This window comes from Ichthyophthirius multifiliis (genome assembly GCF_000220395.1).
Source record: "Ichthyophthirius multifiliis unplaced genomic scaffold scaff_1120509251211, whole genome shotgun sequence".
NCBI lineage: Eukaryota > Ciliophora > Oligohymenophorea > Hymenostomatida > Ichthyophthirius > Ichthyophthirius multifiliis.
In genome coordinates this window covers 1-25,223 of record NW_004086096.1, presented here as the reverse complement: position 1 = coordinate 25,223, position 25,223 = coordinate 1, and the positions used below count along the sequence as shown (strand labels likewise).

Sequence of the window (25,223 nt, the reverse complement as noted above, 5' to 3'; positions counted from 1 at the left end):
ATATTATATAAAAGCTAACTTTTGAATATTTAATCATTTTATTATTCTACAAAATTCTTCTCTTAACTTAAAATTTAAGGGCTTTAATTTTGCTAAATAGATGCATTAATTATTTAAAAATTGTTAAATTGTTTTTGGTCTTACGTTTCTGATTTATTAGAAAATTTGCTTTTTTTTAATTTATGTGTGTTTACTCTCATCTAAGAAATTATATTTACGCTACTGCTTTTAACTTATAAATTATCCTAGCTTTTCACGGAAAAATCTATTTCATTATTTTATTTAGTTTATTAATGGATATGATTTTTTTCTGGCTATTTTTTCAAAATTTTTTAAATATATTTAGCTATAAATATAATAATCTTAAATATAGTAAAAAGAATAAGTTTAACAAAATTTAAAAATTAAAAAAAAATATCTACTATTAAGGAAACCATATGCAAAAATAAAATCGCTGAACTAAAACCAATAAGACAATATCCAATACTTATTCTTTCATGCTCTGACTAATCTTCTGGATCGTTTAAAAGCATAAAAACCGTAATTTATATAAATATTAATAATATTTCAGTGATACAATTCCTTATATTATTTATTTTACTAGTATGAGGTTATATTATAAAATAATAAAAACAAATAATTATATTTATAATGCTTATAATTGTTAATTATAAATATGGATAATCTTGAAGAAATATAATAATTGAGATAAATATTAATTTTCTAAAGTAAAGTATACTATTACATTATTTAGTAAGTAAAATTTTATATTTTAAAATTCTTCTTAAAGTTTGTTATTTTTATTTCTCAATGTTTTTTTCTAAATACTTACTATTTTATTCTTCATTGTTTTTTTCCAAATTTTATTCTTCATCGCTTTTTTTCAAATTTTATTCTTCATTGTTTTTTACCAAATTTTATTCTTCATTGTTTTTTTCCAAATTTTATTCATCATTTTTTTGTTCTAAATTTTATTCTTCGTTGCTTCTTTGCTAATTTTATTCTTCATTTTTTTTTAAAATGTATTATTTTTATACTTAATCCGAAGGAGGAAATTCACTTTAATCAAATAAAAGCAATCCTCCTGTAAGGGAAGCAAATTATCTTTAAAATTTTTAATCACTTTTAAGATTCTTTCTTTTATGTATATTAATTGAAAATAAAATAGGAATAATAAATATTGCCAAAGTACAAGCAGAGTGTAAAGTGTAATTAATGAATGCAGTCTCGTCTTCGAAATCAAAATCATAAAATTAAAGAAATACCGAAAAAGCAATATATATATAACATGTAGAAATCAAATCAATAAAGCCACAGTATTCCCATGCATTATCAATTTTATATTAAAAGTAGTTTTTAATTTTTTTTATTTTTACAAAAGTCATAAGTTTGTAAAAAATATAAAAAGGCAGAACTAATGTTATAATAGTAAAACTTTAACCTGCATTTTTAAAAAAATAATAATCCGATTATAAAGCCATGAATATTTCAGAAGAGATTTGTACATAATTTTCATTTACAAAAACTTAATATATATTTGGAATAAAAGCATATTAGAAGTTTTTAAATAAGGCATAAAATTCTATAACATTAAATGGATAGCGAACTTTTACATATAAAAGAAAATAAATCAAACAAGTAATATCAATGCTACTAAAAACTACATATATATTACTAAACAAAACTACCAGAATCATAGATCCAATTAATCCATTAGATATAGATTATCCAAATTGAGCAACTTTTTATGACGTTTCCTTTTGTTCTTAAGTTATTATTATAAAAGATTTTAAATTTAAATTTATTTAATTTTTTTCAATATTGTTAATTTTTATAAATTATTGATTTAATAAATTTATTGTTAATTATTTATTTTTTATACTTTAGGTTGATACAATTATTATTTTTAGGATATTTTATTATTTTAATAATATTTACCATTAAATGTTATAAATTTAAGGAATATATATTTCTATTAATTATTGAAAATTATTAAAATTTTAAAAGATTAACTATTTTTCAAATATCAAATAAATTATATATCCTTAATCATTTACTTCCTACTTAACTTCAAAATGATTCAAAATTTTAGAATTTATTATTTCACAATTACCAGTAATTAGTGAAATTTGATAACCAATTTAACACTAAGAACATTCTAAGTTAGAATTAATTTTACATTATTAACAATTAATGGCCGTGCATTGATTTAAACAATCATCTTTAGAAGGTCCTACACATTAAACACATGAAGTATCACATTTTTAACAGATACTTTTTTAATTTTGATCACCGAAAAAACCTGAAGAACATTAACATTACCCGTTTTTAAAAATATATCCCTTCTAAAATTAGCATTAAATACAAGAATTTTAATCTTTACATTGTTGACAAATAAATTCTCCACTCTCATTAAAACCATCTTTACATACACAATACCCTTAAATAGCTGTTCTATTAGATTCATAAGGACACTCTATGCAATAATTAAAAAAATTAACACATTATTTACATTCAAAAGAACATTATAAACACTAATTTTCTATTTCGAAAAATGAAGGCTTACATTCACAGTTTGAATTTTAAGTATTTAAAGTTCTATTTTATTCATATGAATAGCAGTCAGTACATTAATTTATATTATTTAAACAACTTTTACAAGTATTATTGCATTATAGGCAGTTATTATTAATCTATGTATAACCTTACATACATATACACATATCTTCTTGTAAGATTCGAAATTCTTAATCAGTACTGCATGAAAGACAATTATTTATTAAAGAACCATTACATGTTAAACAAGAAAAATGGCATTATTTACAAATTAAATTGTCTTAATAATATCTTTGAGAACATTCACATTTTTAATTTAAATAATTCAAAACACGATTCTAACTTTCAAAGCAATCTTCACATAAATTACTTTTATATGAGCATTTTTTACAAGTAGAATCACATGGAGAACACTTTTAGCTATCTTCAAAATATCCATCCATACAAATACACTAGCTAATCTTTTAGTTGTCTTATTCAAAAATTTTAAGCTTTCTAAATTTAAATTCATCACAAGTTAAACAATAATCTAATGATTAAGGTTAGCTACATTATAAACAGGAAAAATGGCATTATTAACAAATATCCAATATTTATAACTATTCATTTTTAACTTCGACATAACCCATATTGCAAATGCATTTTTAATTTAAATAATTCAAAACACGATTCTAACTTTCAAAGCAATCTTCACATAAATTACTTTTATATGAGCATTTTTTACAAGTAGAATCACATGGAGAACACTTTTAGCTATCTTCAAAATATCCATCCATACAAATACACTAGCTAATCTTTTAGTTGTCTTATTCAAAAATTTTAAGCTTTCTAAATTTAAATTCATCACAAGTTAAACAATAATCTAATAATTAAGGTTAGCTACATTATAAACAGGAAAAATGGCATTATTAACAAATATCCAATATTTATAACTATTCATTTTTAACTTCGACATAACCCATATTGCAAATGCATTTTTAATTTAAATAATTCAAAACACGATTCTAACTTTCAAAGCAATCTTCACATAAATTACTTTTATATGAGCATTTTTTACAAGTAGAATCACATGGAGAACACTTTTAGCTATCTTCAAAATATCCATCCATACAAATACACTAGCTAATCTTTTAGTTGTCTTATTCAAAAATTTTAAGCTTTCTAAATTTAAATTCATCACAAGTTAAACAATAATCTAATAATTAAGGTTAGCTACATTATAAACAGGAAAAATGGCATTATTAACAAATATCCAATATTTATAACTATTCATTTTTAACTTCGACATAACCCATATTGCAAATGCATTTTTAATTTAAATTATCCATAATTCTATTTTACTCTAAATAACATTCTTTACAAGTCAATGAATCAATACATAATTTACATTTAGTATCACATTTTGAGCATTACTATTAATAATTTTCTTAAAAATAACCTATTTTACAAATACATTTTCCTAAAATCAATTCTCTCATGTTTTAAACATTACATATAACACAATTATTTTCCAAAGGACCATTACAACTCTGACAAGAAAAATGGCATTTTACACAAATATCATTTTTAGAAATTAATTAGTTGTCTTAATAATAACTCTCCATACAATCGCAAGATTATTTTAATAAATTTAATTATCTATATTATGTATCAAAACAAGAAGTACACTAATAACTGTATTATGAACATGATTTACAAGTTGTGCTACAAAGAATACATTTTTTTGTCGAATCTTCAAAAAAATTAACAAAACATTCACATTTTTATGTTAATGTAGAATAATATCTATCTTGCACACATTAGAGGCATATTTAAGGAGTTAAAGTATCACAATTCATACAAAATTAGTCTGGACATCTTAAGCATATAAAATCATTTTTATCTGTATTGTAATAATATCCTGATTTACAGACACATTACTATAAATTAATATTACTAGTATTTAAAGTCCTGTTTTACTCTAAATCGTAACATTAAATACAATTATCTCCCCTACTAAAACATAATTTACATGTTTTATCACAAGGCAAGCAAATTGAATTTGATTCATAATATTTATTTATACAAAAACAATATTTAGCTGATGATAATTAATATAAATATCTAAATTTCAAAGAATCACAAGAAGTACAATTTCTAGCTAATTCTCCCGAACATTCTAAACAAGAAACATGGCAAGGTTTACACTAACTATTTATTTCTACAAATTTAGACATACAAATGCATTCATTTTTAATACTAAGAATTCTATTTAATGCTTAATTGCATGAAAGACATTAATTTTATAAATCTCCACTACACGAAAGGCAATTAATATGGCATTTCTTACATATTAAATCAGTCATGTTTGCAGGATTATAAAAATAAGATGTTATACAATCGCAAGTTTTTTTTTCAAGATTAAGTTACCTATTTTAATTTGATATACATTAAATACAAACTGTAGAGCTTAAACAAGTTAGACAAGGAGGAAAGCATTTTAAACATTTTATTTCGTTAAAATAGGAATTCAAATAATAAGTATCATTACAACCACAGATTTTCTAAGTTTCTATTAGAGTATTACCAGAATAAATTTATATAGTTTAAAAAGAAAGTCCATCAATACATTAATAGCAATCTTATTCAGATTTTGAAGAACATGTAAGACACGAAATATGGCAAGGATTACATAAAAATGTGGTAGGATCTTCTATAAAACCATCTTTACAAACACATTCATTTTTAATGTTTAAAATTCTATGAAAACTTATATCACAACTTAAACAATTATTAATATATAAATCGTTGCAAGATAAACATGTATAATAACAAGGATAGTAAAAAATTTTAAATCTATATATATATATATATATATATATATATATATATATATATATATATATATATTATTTTTAATACTCGTTTATACCCCATGATTCATCTTTAGAATTTTCATCAAGATTTGTATATATTTTTATTTATATTGGATTTTATATTTCGGATATTGATATTATAACATTATATTTAATATCATCTTATTTAGAAATATCACAAGTATTTTAAAATGATACTAAATATTAATTATTATGTTTTTATACATATTATAATTTTTCGTTAATCTCTGTATAAAAATATTCATCATCCCAGCTTTTTATATTTTATTAAAAAATAAATAAGATATATAAAATTAATGTTTATAAAACTAAATGAAAGTATAAACTAAAAAAAAAACTAGTTAAATAATATTTAATTATAAAGTTACGAATCTATACAAAAAAACACAAATTCAATATCTATTTTATAAAATGGTTTAGGAATATTAATTTATCTTTTCGCATAATCCAATCCTGTCCAATTTGCATAACCGCCTAATACCTATTCACCTTAACATATATAACTTTTTTCTGATTTTTTTTCCCATAATGTTATATCTTTTTAAAAATTTGTTCCTGTTTTTTATAATTCATATAAATAAAGAATCCTTTATAATAATATTTTTTTCGGTAAAAATAAAAATGAATATAAAAATAATATTATCAGCATTCTAAAGTATTTTTATAACTTAAAAGAAATAATATTAATAAAATACGAATTATTAATAAATTACTAACAGATTTTATTAAAAATCTTAAATAATATTAAATCAAATAATTTATAAGTCGAAAATTTCTTATTTTTTTTTTAAAAAAAAACAAAATTTATTAAATTTTTAATTATAAAAAATAAATATAATAAAAACCTTTATATTAATTAATATACAAAAAATAAAAATATATATTAGTGTTTTTACATTAATTTAATTTTTTTTATAATTTAGATTTTATAATAATAATTAAAAATTTTGAATTGTTTAATTTAAATATTTTATTTATTTTATTTTTAGTTAAAAATATTGTCTAATAATATAATAAATAAAATAATATTTATATATTATTAGTTGATTATATAAAAATATTAAAAATAACTTAATTTTAATAAATTAAGTTAATTTTTAATTAATGAATTTATGTTTAATTAGATTTTAAATTTATTATAAAAATATTTTTTCAAAATTTAAATTAAAAAATAAAATATTTATTAAATAAATTTACAAATTTATGTGAAATTATTACATCAATTTATTAATTATAATCTGATTAGAATACATAATTAATTATTTTCAAATCAATTTTTTTGTTTAAAAAACAATATTTTAAAATTGAAAAATTAATGTATAATAAAATTAAGATTAAATAAATATATTTTCATATATATAAATTAGATAATATTTAATTTCTATTTTGCTTATGCTTAAAAATTATACATTAAAACTGTTTAAGTTTTATTCAATTTTCTCAAATTATAAGTCTAATTTTAAAATTTCTTGTATAATTATTCCCTTGTATTTATAATGCTCTGTTTATTTAAAATTCTATAGTGAAATATCTTATTATAAAAATATTTGATTTTTTGAGTATTATTTACTATTTTTTTATAATTTTAAGTATAAACCGTTTTCAATTTCTTAATTGAGATTTTTAAAAAAGTTTATTAACAATATTTACAAATTAAGCAATAACTATCGAAAAACTTAATATTATATTTAAAAAACAAAGGAATATAAAAAAAAGCTATATACTTTTTGGATAACGAAAAATACACCACAATAAATAATTTATTAAAAAACAACTTATTAACTATATGAAAATCTATTATATAATGAACCTTATTCATTTAATTTAAATTTAGTTGAATACTTTTTTAATTTAATAAAATAAAAATATAAGAATAAAAATACAAAAAATAAAGTCAATTAGTTGTAAATATTAGTAAATCTATAAAAGAAATAAAAAGTACTAAAATTTTAGGATGTCAATTTAAAGCTTTAAAAATGATATTAAAAGGGTATGAAAGAGAAATGCTAATATGAAAAAAAAACAATAAAATAAAATATAATTTAATTTATAAATTAAACACAAGAAAAACAAATAAATTAAAAAAAAAAAAAAATAACTAAATAAAAAAAAATATATAGTTAAAATTGGATACATATTTTAATTTTAATATTTAAATTTTGAAAAATAAATGTTATTTTTCTTTTATTATTTTAATTAGTTTTTTATATTTCAATTTATTTTTATAGCATTAGTTTGTTTAATGTCTTTTTCTACCACAATTAAAACGTATATCTCTTTGTTAATTATCTGAAGAATTTACATTATTTCTTCTCTACTTTTTTAAAGTCTGCAGGTTAAATTTTTAGAGATCTATTCATTTCAATGATAGCGTATTTGTATCCTTGTAGCTTTCAAAGGCAATAAATTTTTATTATTTTTTCATATTAATATTTAATATATTTACAAATTTGTGAAATTCATATGCTATGTCTTCCTCAGTTCAAAATCGGATACATATGTTTAATCATAACGAACCATTTTAAGATTTTTTATTTTATTTTTTTATATAGATAATTATTATTTTACTTAAGAATAGTTTAATTTAATTTTATTATATATTTATATAGAAATCAATAAAATCTAAAACTTTTATAGGAAAATATGTTAATTTTTTAGTTTGCAAAAATAAAATATTTAGATTTATTAAATAACTATGATAAAATATTATAATTATATATACTTAGAATTGTTTTATTAAAATATTTAAAAAATTACTTATAAAATTTTTTGTCTATTAAAATAAGTAAAATAACTTTTAATCTCAAAATAAATATATATTTATTAGTAATAATAAAAAAATATTGAGAAATTGAATAAAATCAATAAATAAATTATATTTATTTATAAATAATAGAAATAAAATATTATATATATATATGAAAAACATATAAAATTATATATTTTATATATGAAAAATAATTAACACTTATATATTTTATCATAATAAAATTAATTTAAATTTATTATGCATTTATAGGAGGAAAAAAAACATAATATATACTATAATTAATTATTTATATAAAATTTTTGAAAAAGATAAAAAAAATAACAATTTGTTAAAACAAAATTTATATATATTTATGTCCGAAAAAGAAAGTATATAGATTTAATAATAGTAAGATTTTGATATTGAAGAAGGTGAACTGCCTGATAATTCTTCCGAAGGGGAAATAAATCCCAAATCATAAAATTAACTTAAAGAAAATATTAAAAAAACAACAGTAAAATATTAATCAAAATAAATTTTATTCAATTATAATAAATCATTATATTATTTTAATTAATAATAAATATTTTATTTACTTAAATATCCATGCCTTTGAATAATGTAATTCTTTCAATAATTTATGAGCAAGCATAAAAAATTTTAAAATAATTAAATAAAAATAATAATATTAAAATTTTATAAAAATAAAAAAAATTATAATTTATAAATATTTATGATAATAATATTTTAACTATTTATAAATATTCTTTTACGTTTATATTTATGCTTTAAAGCATTCGATTCTTAGAAGGTGATGGATATTATTGTTTATTGATTTAAATTAAAAAAAATAATATAAAAAAATAAAATAAAAATAATATAAAATGAAAAAATTAATATTTTATTTATTTTTCTATATTATAATCTCAATTCCTTATATATTTATATGTTATATTATTTTAATTAATTATTAAAATTTAATTTTTTTTTTTAGAAAAATGAAGGAAATTTTTAAAATTAACATAACTAAGAATAAAAAAACCTTAACTTTTAAGAAAATTCTTAATCTTCTATTGATTATAATGATCTTAGTTAGTCTGCTGAAGACTAGTTCTAATAAAATAATAGGTAAAAAGTCAAAAAAGACAAAATAAGTAAATCACGTTCTAGATCAAAAAGTAATCAAAAAATTAATGAAAGTAAATAACTTAAAAAATGTAAAAATATATTATACTTTAAAAATTTAATACAAAAATATATATTTTTTCATATAAAGTAAACAATTATTCATCATATTCTTCTGAGGATGAAGATATAGAGGAAGAACTAATTTTTGTTCCTGTGAAAGATAACTTTAGAAAAAATAACAATAATAATAATAATTCAAATAACTATAGAAAAAAAGATGACAAAAGCAAAAAGTGTCAATAAAAGAAAAAACCTAATAGAGAATCATAATAAGCTAAAGGACAGTCTTCATCTGATTCATTAAATGAATAAGAATTTTATTTTTATGACTCAAATAATAAGGTAAAAATATAATATAAAGATAGTTTAAATTTATTTACCAATTAAAAGAGAGTATGTATAAAATTTGTAAATGATAAATGTTAAAAAAAAGCAAGTAATTGTGAGTATTCCCATGATATTAGTAGATATCCTTGCAAATACTATTTAGCTGAAAGAAGCTGCTTAAATAAATTATGCAAGTAATACATTATTTGTACTATTTATTATATTTTTTTTTAATAAAAATTAATGAAAGATTTAATCATAAAATGGATATTTTAAATAACAAATAAAGACTTAATAGATTTATGAATGATAATTTTGAATTTTTAGATAATATTTATGATAAAAAGGGATCTACAAAACTTGGGGAAAAATTTTTAAAATTTAGAAAGAAATACAAAGAAATCTATGAAAATTTTATTTAAAATAATATCCCTTAGCAAATTTAAAATATTAAAAATTAACCAGCCTAAGAAAAGTAGTTTCCTCCTATACCTTTGCAGTAACAATACATATAATAACGTGTCTAATTATTATCAAAGTAACATTAATAAAATTAAATTCCTTCAATTACGAATCAAATGTAAAGTTATAATAATTAAAATAGTTAACCATTTAATAATAATATTGTTTAAACAGAATTCTAAAGATAAGATTAATTTATGCAAAATTAATAATCTTAACATTAATACGGATATTAATAAAATTTATAAACGTAAGTTTAATAATAATAACAATAATAACAGTAATAATAATATTAATATAAACAACAACCAGTTTAAATAAATAGCAAATAATAATAACAATAAATATAATAATAATAATAATAATCATAAGCACCTATTTAATAGTTATAATAATAATATTAATAGTAATAATTATAACCGTCTTCTGTAAATTAATAAAAATAAATGCAAATTTAATAATAACCTAATACATAAATTTAATCAATGAATTTTTATAACAACCAAAATTTACTTTAAGTAAATAATTAATAATGTAATAATTAATTGCCAGTTTAAATTCCTCCTATTTAATCCATAGGAACAACAACTTAGTAATAAGGTTAATTTTAATATAGCAAATAAAAGTAAATTCCTACTTAATAAACTAATACTGATTATAATAATAATCCCTAATATTATAATAATAATAATAATAATAATAATAATAATAGTTTGTAAGTGAACAAGATACCTTAATCTAATCCTATGTTGAATGGGAACTATATTAGATAAGAATAAATGATTTAAATGTAAAATAAATAATAATACTAAACTTCTTTACTTTATAATAATTCTAACAATATGTAGTTTTAGTAAATTTAAAATAAAATTATCCCTCCTATTACACAATAAATAAATATAAATTAATAAAATATTCCTTAATAAAATGTATAATAATAATTATATAAATTACCTCATTAAGTAAAATAAAGCTAAAACACATAATTTATTTAAAACTAGCCTTAACAAAATTAAATTAGTCAATAGGCAATAAATAATAGCTAAATTATAACTTAGCAAAATTAGTAACAATATATATAATAATAGTAAATTTATGAAAACTAGAAAGTCAAAGAATAAATAATACCTTATTAAGCTAATAAAGTCCAACCTAATTATATTATAAATAAAAAAAATATAACATAAGAAGATGAAAAAATATATAATAACTCTATATAATAATTAAATAATAATTAGATGTAATACCAATAAAATGAATATATTTAAGATGCTAATCCTTAAAATTAATAATTATAAGAATATTAAAATAAAGACTTAAAAATTAACAAAAATAAGTAAATAAATTAATAATAATAAAATAAATAATACTAAATTTAATAGAACTAGCAATATTCAATAAACTCTTCTTGTATTAATAATAACGAAATATAAAATGTGAAATAATAAAATTATCAATTTATATAAAATGAAATTAATTAATAAAATTTCCAAGAGTCATAAATATAACATAAAAAGAAAACAATTAAAAAACAAAATTTAAATCCAAAAGAACAACAGGAATATTAATAATTAACTGAGAGTTGCAGCTAAGGGACTTAATAAATATAATAAAACAATTTAAAAACTCAAAATAATTAGGATGAAACCATTTTAAAAAAGCAAGATTAAGAAGAAACTTGTTAATAAAAATAAAATTTATAAAATTATTAAAGTCTTTAATAAAGTTAACTATACTAATAAGCAAAGTCTTAGATTGAAACTTTATTACTTAACTTTGAAAATGAAGAAAAGACGATAATTTTAAATATATTGAATAGTCTTATTAATAAAAATAAAATTAGCGATTCAGAATAATTAATTTTGTCAAATTTTTAATAGAGCAAAAAAAATTGTTTTAAATCAATATATTCTAAATTAAGTGGACAAGACGCAGAAGATTTAGAATTTTTATTTAAATAAAAAGAATATAGTCCAATTAAGGATAATTTGTAAGAATCAAAAAAACAGTAATTCAATTAAAAGCTAATGAGTTTAGGACTATTCGGCAAACAAAGTAGTGTTGCTAATAGTAATTAAATTCAATAAAAATAATCAAAAGTATAGTAATTATTATAAAGCAAAAGTAAAGACCCTAGATTATAATAAATATAAAATAATTTGAATAATAATAAAAATAATAATTAAAATGATATTAATGACAATAAAAATACAAATAATAAAGACATTAGCCTTTAATAATAAGAAATAACTTAAATTTCAGACTTTAGTTGAAACGGTATTTATAATATAAATATTTTAAAATAGATGTTAAATTTTATTAATATTTAAATACAAAATAAAAAAAATATTTATAAAATTAAAAAAACTTATAATTAAATTTAATATAATTAATTATATTAAATAATAAAAAAATATTAAAGAAATTTAATTATGTTATTCTAAAAATATTTTAATATAATAAAAATAGTAATAAATTTTAGTTTATATTAAGTTAAAAAAAATATTATTTTTTAATAATAGCAATATATAAATATATTAAATAAACATATATTTAATTAATTTTATAATAATTATACAATTAAAATACAATTAAATAATTAATGTTATTATTTATTGTATTTTTTAAATTTAATAATTTTTATATTTTAATTTAATATTTTTTTGATTTTTTAATGATTATTTTATATTTTTTTTTAAATATTTAATTAAATTTACATAAAAAATTAATATTACTTTAAATGATTTTTTAATTATTAACTTAAAATATATTTTCATTATTATTTAATTCCTAATAATAATTTAATTATTTTATATATATTTAATCCTATTTTTTAACTTTATTTAAATATATTAATGTATACTATTATTTTATTTTAATATATTTATTACTTTCTATATTTAAATCTCAATAATAATATTAAAATGCATATTATAGTAATTAGTATCAATTTTTTAGAGTGATATTAATTTTATTTTTAATTTTAATAGTTTTTTTTTTTTAGATTATTTTATATATTATTTTTAAAATTATTCTACTCTTATTCATTTTAATTTATTTAATTTATTTTAGATTTTTCTTTGTTTTTTAATAATTTATTTTATAAATTCTTTTTATTTTTATATAAAATATTAAAAATTATATTAATTTTAAATATATTAACTTCTTAAAGTTGCTTATTTAGTATTTATTTTATATAAGTTAGTGCTTATTCGTTTCCTTATTATTATATTATTGCTTGAATATATAATTCTTATTATTATTCGCTTAATACATATTTTTTATTTATTATATCTTAAACAATTTATTATTTTTAAGTTTATAGAGCTTTATTAAGACTTTATTTTTATAAAAATAATTTTTTTATTTTTAAAATGAGATATTTACATTTTAATAATTTGATTTTCTTCATTTAATTATTTAAAATTATCAAGTAAAAGTTTAGAAGCTAAGTCTTATCTTCCGAATTCCAAATAATCACATATTTTTTTAAATTAATCTTGAGATTAAACTTCTAGAACCTATTAGTATCTTTTTTATAATAATGTTTTCATTTTGAAAATTAATTATTTAGAATTATTAAAAAATTAATATTTTTAATAAATTAATTTTATTTTATATATAAAGTCAAAATATTTATAATGCAATTAAATCTTTTATTGAAACAATTAATAATAATAAGCAAAAATCATTTTAAAACTTTGTATAAAATGCAAGAATTTTTAAATTTATAATGATTATTGAATTTGGATATTAAATATTAATTTAATTATAATAGCTTTTTAAATAGTAAATATATTAAATTTAATAATTAATTTTTTTTAGTGATAATCATTTTTATTATATCTTATAATAATTATATTTAATTAATAGTTAATCGAAATTAATAAATTTATATATTTTTTAAAATTTAATTGCAAATCAAAATTTAAATAATTAATATTATAAAATTAACTTAGAAATAAACATAAAATGAAAAGTAAATATAAAAAATATTAAGACGAATTATAATCAGAAGAAGAAGAAGAATAAAAATAATTTAGTGACGATCTCTAAGCTAATTTTGGAACTTCTTCGAGTTAAGAAGAAGATTCTCCTTAGAAATCTTTAGATAATTAGGATAGTCAACCATATTAAAGATTCCAGAATTAAAAGCCAATTTTAAAAAATAATTAATAAAACTTTTTATACTCAAAAACCAATTATGATTAAAAAATTAAAATCAAAAGCATGCATAAGTGCCTTAGTCAAAATAACAAAAAAATACAAAAGGGAAAAATTAATTTGAAAGTTCGAGTAGTTCAAGTTCTTCAAATGAAGCATTTGATAATTAATAAACATAAGAAACTTAAAACAAAAATAAAATAACACATCGAAAAAAAGAAGAAGAACAGCAAAATAGTTCTTATTAAAATTCGGATAATGAATTTGATGATTTTGACGATGAAAAATATAATAATGATGATGATAATGATTTCAAAAATACAATTTTAAAATGGATTTTCTTTTTTTTGGTAGTCATTATTGTTGGAATCACTTATTATTTTATGAATTAATTAAGTACAAGAAATACCTACTAACATAAATTCGATAATAAGGGATAATAAGTAATGGAAGTTAATTATCCTTTTGATTTTAATATAAATGCTAATAATTATAAAATGATTAAAGAAAATAAAGTTTGTCCAAATGATTCTTTATTATATACATTTACATTTTAAGAAAAACAAATAAATGCATACTTAACTGAAAACGTAATAGAGATTAAAATTAATAAAGAAAAAAAAAGCATTTAAGAAATATTTTAATGTAATGATGAAACTTGTTAATAATAAAAATGTCCTGAAAAATGTTCAAAATGTATTCCTTTTTCTAAATAATGTAAGTTATGCGAAAATAACTATTATTTAGATATATAAGGCAAATAATGTCTCGATTAAAAATGCTAATAAAATGTTTCTAAAGCCGATTTGTTGTTCTGTATTAGTAGTTAAGATACTAATATTAGTAAAATAAAATTAAAATAACGAGTTTCTGCTTCATATTCCTGATAATGTAAATGAAAATCATAAAATTCCTTTTGTTCTTTTAATTAATGATTTAAATAACTCATAATAAGATATATTTAATATTTAAGCTAATAATAATCTTTTGCGAGAAAATATTATTTTAAGTGTACCTTTTAATACTAATAGTAGTTAAATTTTTTAATTTATAAAAGAAAATATATAAAATAAATATCAAAGTTACATTTAATATTATGCTTTAGCAGGAATTAATGTTGGAGGTATACTATCTAGTTAATTAATGATGAATTCTAAAGATAATTCAATTTAATTTTCTTTTTCTTTTGCAATTTCAGCATATGGTTAATTATTAATTGTTAAATAGTTTAATTAAGAATAATAAGCTAATAATAACTTTTTAATGGTATAAAATTATTAAAATTATACTAACTTTATATTAAATAATTATATAATAGATAAGAAAATTTTGTGATAGTAGTAAGTTTATAATAGAAAGTATAAAAAATGTAAAAGAAAATTAACAAAACTTATTAGGTAGCTTTTCAGATAAATATTACGAATTATCAAAACAATATTATTTTGTCAAATAATGAAAAAAAATATTCATTTTAAGAATAATTATATATTTAAAATTAAAAAAAATATAAATCTTAAAAAGTCAAAGAAATTTAAACAAAAATATATAAATAAAAAAAATTAAACAAATAATGTAGATACATTTTTTTATATTGTTTATTTTCATAATATAGAGTTAAAGTTTAACAAACTTATAATTAAGATATTGTATAGATGAAATATTTATAGAAATTTCAGGAATTTGTTATGATTTTCTAGTTTAATGTTTTACTAATAGAGAATGCGGAAATGAATTCACATATCTTTTTGATTAATGTGAAATTCCTTTTGATAAAAATGAGTACAATTATGAATGCTTTTCGAAAATATATTCACAAATTTAAATTTAAGATAATAGAAGTTTACTTAATTGCATATCTGAATAATGTGGTTTATTTGGGAAAAATGCCTTATTGGATTTTTAATAAATTGATGAAAAATTTGAAAATGAATAAAAAGAAAAAATAAATAAATAAGATAAAGAAATTGCGAATTGTATTTAAATTGCACTTTCCGATCCCAGAAAATGTGATAACATATCACGAAATTGTGATGATAATTGTATTAAAGATTTAGATTTAATAAAAGAATGTGATAATTAGTAAAATTGTAATTATGATTTTTAAAAAGGAATATAAAAATTAACTAATTAAGTTGCTATTAAAGTCGCATAATGCATATATAATGAGTGTTTTTAATTAGAAAAAAAAAACAGTCATATTTAAGATTTGTGAAAACAAAAATAAAATTTTTAATGATAATAAAGTAAATTAAAAATTATTACAGAAAAAATAAAATATAAAGAAAAGTTTAATATATACTAAAATTTTACAATTTATTTTAAGAAACAAATAAATTAATATTAATTTAAGATATAAGAAAATTTGCATAACTATTTTTAAAAATTATATATTTTACAAAATATAATAATTATATTTAATAATATAATAAAATAATTTATTCTATTAAATAAAAAAAAATATTATAACAAAAAGTGATTATTAAAAGAAAGATTTAAAAAAGAATAAAGAAATAATAATAAATTAAAAATATATATATAAAGTTAAACTTATAAAAAATTAAAATAATTTAAAATATAATATAAAATAAATTATATTAATAAAAATTAAATTAAATCAAAGTATAGTTAATATAAAGTTTAATTTTAAGAGAATAAACAAACAAGCAATATATTTATTAAAGATTAAATTTAATTTTAATAATTTATAGTATTTTTAAATTTGATATCTGCTTCTCTACTTTTGTATTAAATACGATATAAATACTAAAACTACTTGAAATAATATAATCATAATTTTGTTTAATAATAATATAAATTAATAAAAATATAATAATGCTTATATAAAGTTTAATAAAATTATATTAAATTGTGAATTCTAAAAATATTTAACAATAAATATAGAACATCATCTTTATTATTTATATATATATTTATTTAATTAATATTATATTATATTAAAAGTTTATAATTTATTATGATAATTTAACAATTTAAACAGTTTTAGTTTTAATATTTTAATTAAGATAAAAATTAGTAATATTTAATTAAATATGATGTTTCTTTAATTTTTATTTTCTCTATTTTAAATTCTTGAAAACAATTTTTTAAGTATTTCTTATAAACATAACATAAAAAATAAATATAATAGAATAATAAAAGTATTCTATAATGATATAAAATAAGTATTTTGACAGTTTATTTTGAGAAATTTAAAATAGATTTTAAGGGAAAGTAAATTTATAAAGTAATAAAATAATTTATTATTTAAATATACAAAAACGGTTTTAATAAGCAATTTAAAGAAGATTAAATTGAAAAAAAATATTGCTTTCAAATCACAACCAAGTATAGCTAATAAATAAAATATAAAGAAAAAATTAAATAATAAAAAATAAATATATATATATGAAATAAATCTTCAATTATAATTTTAATAATAATACGAATAATAAATACTATTTTATAAAATACATAAATACAGTTAATTAGATTTATTTCGCTCACTAATAAAGCAATATAACTAATCTTTAATTGGGTGGTTTTGTGATTAAAACATTAAAAGATATAACTACTTATTAATCTATTTAAATTTTAATTAATTAAAAATAAGCTTATTAAATTCATAATGTTTAATTTTTAACTTAAACTCAAACGCAAGAATTTATATTAATTATTAAATTTCTAGGAAATAAATAAATAAGAATATTGCTTAAATAAATTAGCATAATAAATAGAATTTAATTTTAGTAGTAGAAAAATAATATTTAACTATAAAAATTTATCTTTGTGATAATGATTAGTAATAATGCATAATTATAGTATTAATAAAATTAGTTTTAATGATAAAATATGAAAATCTAAAACAATCCTTAAAACACAGTTATATATGACTTTAATATAATAAAATATAAATATTAACAAATTTTATAATACACCTAATATATCTAATGCTAATATACTTATATATATTCTTAAATAAAAATATTATAAATTAAGGTTTATTTCATATGGTTTTAATGCTGAAAAATTAATAAATGAAATTTAAACTTTTTTTTAAATTTAGATAGATTTTAAAAAAAAATATAATTTTAAATATAAATATTAATATGTTTTTAAAGTTTATATAAAAAGGGAACATATGATATTACTAAAATTTTTGATCTTAAATTAAATTATTTACTTTGAAAAAATTGACAAAAGAGGATTAATGAAAACTAATTTTTCTAATTAATAAATTAAATTAGTAAAAAAATAAAAAAGTTGAATTAATTTAAATAGAATATGAACACAATTAAGTTAAATATATACATTATGATGCTTTCACAATCAAACACATATTGCACACTGACTACAGCATTACCAAATATCTCTTAAGCTTCTCAGAGCTCAATATGAAATTATATGTTTATCTTAAAATTTAATTAAAATTATTAAAATGCCCCAAATTAATAATAGATGTATAATTAGCATTTTTAAAAAATGTTAGTATTCTATTCAAATTATTTATAACTAATTATTTAATGTCTTGGAATTTATACTAATTCTTAAAATTTCAAATAAGTTAGTATAAAAGAACATTATATAGATAAGAGGGTTTAGAAATATATATATATATATATATAATAATAAATTGGCTTTTTTTTATGGATTTAAATATACATTTTATGAATGGATTATAAGCTAAATAATAAATAATATATTTTAAAAATTATAATTATATAGAACCCTGAGTTTTTGAAAAATGCTTAGGCTTTTTATAATTCTTAAAAATAAATTAATTAGACTATAAAAATTAAGCTAATAATTACATAAAAAAGGCAATTAATTTAAAAAAAAAAAAAAATTATAATTATTTATGAAAAATAATAAGTTTAAATTAAGTATAATTAGTTTATTTGATTATAATATATTATTTTATCTTTTTTACAACTGATTTGTAAAATATCTTTTAAATGTATATAAAATAAAATAATTTTTTTTTTTATAAAAAATTACAGTAATAAAAATTAAGATAATTATAATTTTTAATGAAAATATAAAAATATTAAATAAAAAGTGTATTAGAAAGGATAATATTAAAGTTTTTTATTTTGAAATTAAAGTTAAAAAAAATAAAGAAAAAAATTAAATTAATTTTAGTAAGCTTATATCTAATTTAAAAATATTATAATACATAAAAAATATTAAATTATGAATAAATATAATATAATAAGATTTAAACTAAAAAAATTTTATTTTTTTAAAAATAAAATTTTTATTTTAGAATAAAAAGTAAATTGTAAAAACAAATATTTTAAATAAATAAAAAAATTAAAGTCATAAATTAATAAATAAATTATTATCATGTGTAATAATAATAATAATAATAATAATAATAATTAATATTATGGAAAATTAAAATAGACTTCAGAGAAGATTATCAAGAAGAATTTCTTCATTTAATAGAAATGATTCTTTCTAATAACTTTATAGACCTGAATTTGGATCATAAAACCAACTTAATTAAAACGAAAAAATGTGGAATCTTATGAACTAATATATAGCATCAGATAAAAACACTATTCAATAATAAATAGTAAATCATGTTGAATATACATTAGCTAAAACAAGATTTGACTTTTCTACTTTTCATGCATATCAAGCTGTTGCTCATTCTGTGAGAGGTAAATATGAATTACATGTTAAATTTATTTTAAGATTCTTAATTTTTATATAAAAAATAATATAGATAGATTAATTGAAGCATTTAATGATACATGTTAATATTTCACAAATAACGATGTTAAACGTGTATATTATCTTTCAATTGAATTTTTAATTGGTCGTTATCTTCAAAACGCTTTAGTAAATCTTGATTTAGAAGAAAATTACAGAGAAGCCCTCCTCGAATTAGGATATAATTTAGAATAAGTTTACGAAGAAGAGGTTGATCCTGCTTTAGGAAATGGTGGATTAGGTCGTTTGGCTGCTTGTTTCTTAGACTCTATGGCTACTTTAAACCTACCTGCTTGGGGTTATGGTATTAGATATAGCTATGGTATTTTCAGATAGGTTATCAGTAAAGAAGGCTGTTAGGTTGAGGTTCCTGATTATTGGCTCGATAATGGAAACCCTTGGGAAATCGAAAGATTAGATGTTAGCTATCCTGTTAAGTTTTATGGGCATGTTAGAAAGGTACATGAAAATGGAAAAGAAAAAAATTATTGGGAATCGAGTGTGGTAATTATTTGTATACTTTTATTTTATTTAAAAATATAAAATAAAGACAATACTAGCTAGAGCTTATGATAACCCTATTCCAGGTTATAATACTTTTAATACTATTAATTTACGTTTATTTAGAAGTTTACCTGCAAATGAATTTGATTTCAGTTCTTTTAATTAAGGAGATTACTTTAAAGCTTTAGAAGAAAGAGAAAGAGCCGAATGTATAACTTCTGTTTTATATCCAAATGATTCTACCTATGGTGGTAAAGAACTTCGTTTAAAATAATAATATTTATTGGTCTGTGCCACAATTTAAGATATAATTAGAAGATTCAAAAAATAAAAAAGAGATTGGAAAGAATGGCCTGAAAAAGTAGCTTGCTAATTAAATGATACACATCCTTCTTTGGCTATAGTTGAGCTTTTGAGGGTCCTTATTGATATTGAAAATTTACCTATTGAATTCGCTTGGGAATTGGTTTATAAGAGCTTTTCTTATACTAATCATACAATTTTGCCTGAAGCTTTAGAAAAATGGGGAATAGATTTATTAGGAAATTTATTGCCTAGGCATTTATAAATTATTTATATTATTAATTAGATTTTCTTAGAAAAAGTTATTAAAAAATTCCCTAATGATAGTGCTAAATTATCTGCTTTATCGATTGTTGAAGAAAGTAATCCTAAAAGAATTAGAATGGCTAATTTAGTAAAAATCTTTATATTTTAAAAATTTATTTTTTATTTTTTAAAAAAGAGTATTATAGGATCACACGCAGTTAATGGTGTAGCTGAAATTCATTCAATGCTTTTAAAAACAAGGCTTTTTTCGACTTTTTATGAATTAAGACCTGCTAAATTCTAAAACAAAACCAATGGTGTAACTCCTAGAAGATGGATCAAATGTTGTAACCCATAATTAGCTAAATTATACACTGAAAGATTAGGAGATGATAGTTGGGTGACTGATTTGACTTTGGTTTAAGAATTAGAAAAATATGCCGCTGATCAAGATTTCTAACAAGAATGGTAATAAATCAAATTAAATAACAAACAAAAATTAGTAAATTGGGTTAAATAAAATTGTGATATAGACATTAATATTAATTCGATATTCGATATTTAAGTAATTTAAAATAAAATAAAACAAAACAAAACATAAAAAAGGTTAAAAGAATTCATGAATATAAAAGATAATTTATGAATATTTTATATGTTATTCATCGTTATCTTGAAATTAAAAAAACTCCTGCTAATGAACGTGCTCAAAAATTCTACCCTCGTACTGTTATGTTTGGAGGTAAAGCTGCTCCTGGATATATTAATGCAAAGAGAATAATTAAATTAGTTAATTAAGTGGCATAAAAAGTAAAAAAAAAAAAAATTATAAAATATATTTTTAAAAATAAGGTTAATAATGATGCAGATGTAAACGAATATTTGAAATTAGTTTATTTACCAAATTATAATGTATCTAATGCCTAAATTATAATTCCTGCTAGTGAATTAAGTTAACATATATCAACTGCTGGTTTAGAAGCTTCAGGAACTTCAAACATGAAATTTGTTATGAATGGTTGCATAATTATAGGTACTATGGATGGTGCTAATGTCGAAATTGCCGAAGAAGTCTAGAAAGAAAATATGTTCATTTTTGGAGCATTAGTGGACAAAGTTGATGGTTTACTACATCATATGTAAAATACTAATCCAACAAATTATTTCCCTCATGAATTATTAGAAGTCTTTAAAGTTATTGATGAAGGTATATATATTTAAAACAATAACATTATTATTATTTATTTTTAGGAATGTTTGGAGCTTAAGATGAATTAAGTTAACTAATCGATACTATAAGAAACAAAAACGATTGGTATTTAATTGGGCATGATTTCTCTTCCTATAAAGAAGTCTAAAAACAAGTTGATTAAGTCTACAAAAATAAATTTGAATGGACTAAAAGATCTATTTATAATGCTGTTCGATCTCATAAGTTCTCTTCTGATAGGACTATTGAATAGTATGCTGAAGAAATATGGTATTTATATTTTTATTAAAGTTTAAATTAATATATATTTTTCTAAAAAGGAATGTCAAACAATTTGAAATACCTAATCCTTCAAATAATGCATAGGAAAGGGTCAAAAGTTATAGTTTTAAATAAAGACCTCAGTAATTATTTATTAATTTATAATTATTTATTTTAAATTAAAGGTAAACATTAATTCAAGAAAGAATTTGAAGGAATAAATTTATTCAAAAATAAATTTTATTAAAATTATTTTATAAAACAACTATAATATTTATGCTGATTAGATAATAATTAATAAATAATAAATTTCTATTTCGTTTTATTTTTTAAAATATAATATATAGAAATTTTATATAATATTTTATCTTAATATTAATTCTTTAGTATTTTTAAACACAATTTTATAAGAAAATTATTTTTAAAATAATTTTAATAATTTATTTTTATAAAATAGACATATATTTTTAAAATTTATTTTATTTATGTTTTCTTACAGTTAAAATTATAGTCTATATGAATAAAAAAAAATTATTTAAATATTCTTATTTATACTATAAAATTTAATTATATAAATATATTATTCTTTTGATTTATATTATAAATCACTAATTTATATAATAAATCACTAATTATATAATAAATAATAATCAAAAAGGAGGATAACCTTAATAATTTGGTTATCCTTAAGTATTCCATTATTAAGGTGGATATTATTATTATTATCCGTAGACATAGGGTTATTAGGGTTATTATGGAGGATATTATTAAGGTGGATATCCAGCTTAAGGTACTTGTTAATATTGTTGAGGATATCCTTATTAAGGTCTTAATCCAGGAGGATATTAAGGAGGAAATTGCTGTTAAGGAGGAAAATATCCTTATTATGGTTATTAAAGAGGATAACCTTATTGTGGTGGATAGTAAGGCTATTAAGGTGGATATCCTGTTTAAGGAGGATACATCATTTATGGCTAGGGATAGTTTGTTTAATTTCCATACTATGCTTCTGGTGTAAATTTAATATCTATTAAAATCTATCCCGCATTTTTTCCTTTATAAGTTAAATTAATCCATTCTTTTATTTTTTTATTAAAACTATTTTGTAAATATATTATTCAAAAATACCTGTTCCTTAACGTATTTAAATAACTTTTGATACAGCAATTGATCCTTGTCCTATCATATCATCATTAGTTGCATTATCTTTATCCCAAATTTCGACTTATTTTTAATTTTATTTATTTTTATTTTTATTTTTTTAATTTACTATCAATTAAAGATTCGTTTGTTATTCTAAAGCAGGTTCCTTGTGACCAGCTTGGATTTTTTCCTTGACCTTAAGCTACATTAGATTTCCACTTGTTTCCACCTACTTTAATTACAACATACGGATCCTTTAAATATTTTTATCATTTAATTTTTATATAAATACAATTTTGCTTTTATAATTTTAATATATACCATTTTATCGAAAAAGTCTGTATCTCTAGTTAGTTTTGCGGTAAGTGGTTTGAGTTCTAAACTTCCTTGCATTTTATTAATGATTTTTTTTTTATATATAAATAATTTTTATTATTTATTTTTAATAATTTATTAAATTTTCTTAAAAAATAAATAAGAATGAATCAATAAAATTAATTTATATTATAAATTCTTATAAAAGAAAAAATAATTATTTTAGCATACTTAAAAATTTAAAAATAATCATTATTTTTATTAAAATAAATTTTCATAAATTATTTTTTGATTTATATTTAATAATATATATAAAAAAAAATATTTAAATTTACATTTTAAAATGATTAATTAATTTTTGTATAATTTTTAAATAAGTAAAAATAAGCTAATAAATATTTTCAAAAAATGAAAAGCACAAAAAATAAAATAAATAATTAATTAATTAAAAAAAATGATTTGGTCATATAAAAAAAATAATAGTGATTAAAAATTGATGATATATTAATATAAATATATAAAACTTGTTATAGTTTAAAATTAAATTGTTTGAATACAATTACGTAATTGGATTTTTAGAAGCGATATCTTACAGTCCTCAAATTAAAAATACTCTATTATGTAAATTAATTAGTCTATCACTGCTTAGAAAATTTAAGAAAAACATTATTAGGCCAAAATAATTAGCAATTTTTAGACAGCAATAAAAATAATATTATAAAACATAAAAATAATTTTTTTTATTAAAATTAAAAATAAAGTATTTACTAAAGCATAGTTTTTAAAACTATTTTATATACTCTATAATATATATAAGTATTTAATAAATATTTGCCTAAAAAAAAATTTTTTTTTTAAAATAATCTATGATTTATATAATTAATAATTTTTTTGTTTAATTATTAAAAGTTAGATAATAATAAAAAAAAAAAACATAGTTTTTATTACATTATTAGTTGTTATTAATTTAATTTTTATTGATAATAATTTTTTTATGTTTTATATAATATTCTTTATATTGTTTTAAAAAAATTAAAGAAAAAAATAAAATAGATTATAATTTTATTTATAAAAATATTATAAAAATAGATAATCGATAGGGTAAGGGGTATAAGTTGGGGGTTTGAGTTGGGGTTGGGGTTGGGGTTGGGGTTGGGGTTGGGGTTGGGGTTGGGGTTGGGGTTGGGGTTGGGGTTGGGGTTGGGGT

The 25,223-nt window shown here is 17.8% G+C and overlaps 1 protein-coding gene across 1 annotated transcript, besides 26 other annotated features; it reads left to right on the top strand. All coding sequences in view use genetic code 6, as the record gives it.

Moving 5' to 3' along the window:
- Positions 1–833: 833 nt before the first annotated feature.
- Positions 834–1,017: a microsatellite.
- An 880-nt stretch (positions 1,018–1,897) lies between these two features.
- Positions 1,898–1,936: a microsatellite.
- Positions 1,937–2,862: 926 nt separating this feature from the next.
- Positions 2,863–3,877: a microsatellite.
- Positions 3,878–5,392: 1,515 nt separating this feature from the next.
- Positions 5,393–5,445: a microsatellite.
- Positions 5,446–7,497: 2,052 nt separating this feature from the next.
- Positions 7,498–7,545: a microsatellite.
- An 800-nt stretch (positions 7,546–8,345) lies between these two features.
- Positions 8,346–8,413: a microsatellite.
- A 441-nt stretch (positions 8,414–8,854) lies between these two features.
- Positions 8,855–8,909: a microsatellite.
- Positions 8,910–9,018: 109 nt separating this feature from the next.
- Positions 9,019–9,075: a microsatellite.
- Positions 9,026–9,075: a microsatellite.
- Positions 9,028–9,066: a microsatellite.
- Positions 9,076–10,485: 1,410 nt separating the features above from the next.
- Positions 10,486–10,529: a microsatellite.
- Positions 10,530–10,537: 8 nt separating this feature from the next.
- Positions 10,538–10,577: a microsatellite.
- A 259-nt stretch (positions 10,578–10,836) lies between these two features.
- Positions 10,837–10,869: a microsatellite.
- Positions 10,870–12,809: 1,940 nt separating this feature from the next.
- Positions 12,810–12,852: a microsatellite.
- A 35-nt stretch (positions 12,853–12,887) lies between these two features.
- Positions 12,888–12,945: a microsatellite.
- A 442-nt stretch (positions 12,946–13,387) lies between these two features.
- Positions 13,388–13,450: a microsatellite.
- Positions 13,451–16,244: 2,794 nt separating this feature from the next.
- Positions 16,245–16,278: a microsatellite.
- An 843-nt stretch (positions 16,279–17,121) lies between these two features.
- Positions 17,122–17,152: a microsatellite.
- A 310-nt stretch (positions 17,153–17,462) lies between these two features.
- Positions 17,463–17,509: a microsatellite.
- Positions 17,510–17,675: 166 nt separating this feature from the next.
- Positions 17,676–17,738: a microsatellite.
- A 651-nt stretch (positions 17,739–18,389) lies between these two features.
- Positions 18,390–18,424: a microsatellite.
- Positions 18,425–19,670: 1,246 nt separating this feature from the next.
- Positions 19,671–19,706: a microsatellite.
- IMG5_160530 (hypothetical protein) lies at positions 19,706–22,771 on the top strand (the record flags this gene model as incomplete). The annotated part of the gene is made up of 9 exons (XM_004030404.1): positions 19,706–19,985; positions 20,051–20,541; positions 20,588–21,238; positions 21,287–21,655; positions 21,697–21,897; positions 21,940–22,294; positions 22,339–22,567; positions 22,618–22,701; positions 22,744–22,771. Exons 1-9 carry the CDS (start codon positions 19,709–19,711, stop codon positions 22,769–22,771), a joined length of 2,685 nt encoding a protein of 894 aa, XP_004030452.1. The 5' UTR covers positions 19,706–19,708.
- Positions 22,772–23,149: 378 nt separating this feature from the next.
- Positions 23,150–23,203: a microsatellite.
- Positions 23,204–23,783: 580 nt separating this feature from the next.
- Positions 23,784–23,826: a microsatellite.
- Positions 23,827–25,129: 1,303 nt separating this feature from the next.
- Positions 25,130–25,223: a microsatellite.
- Positions 25,144–25,223: a microsatellite.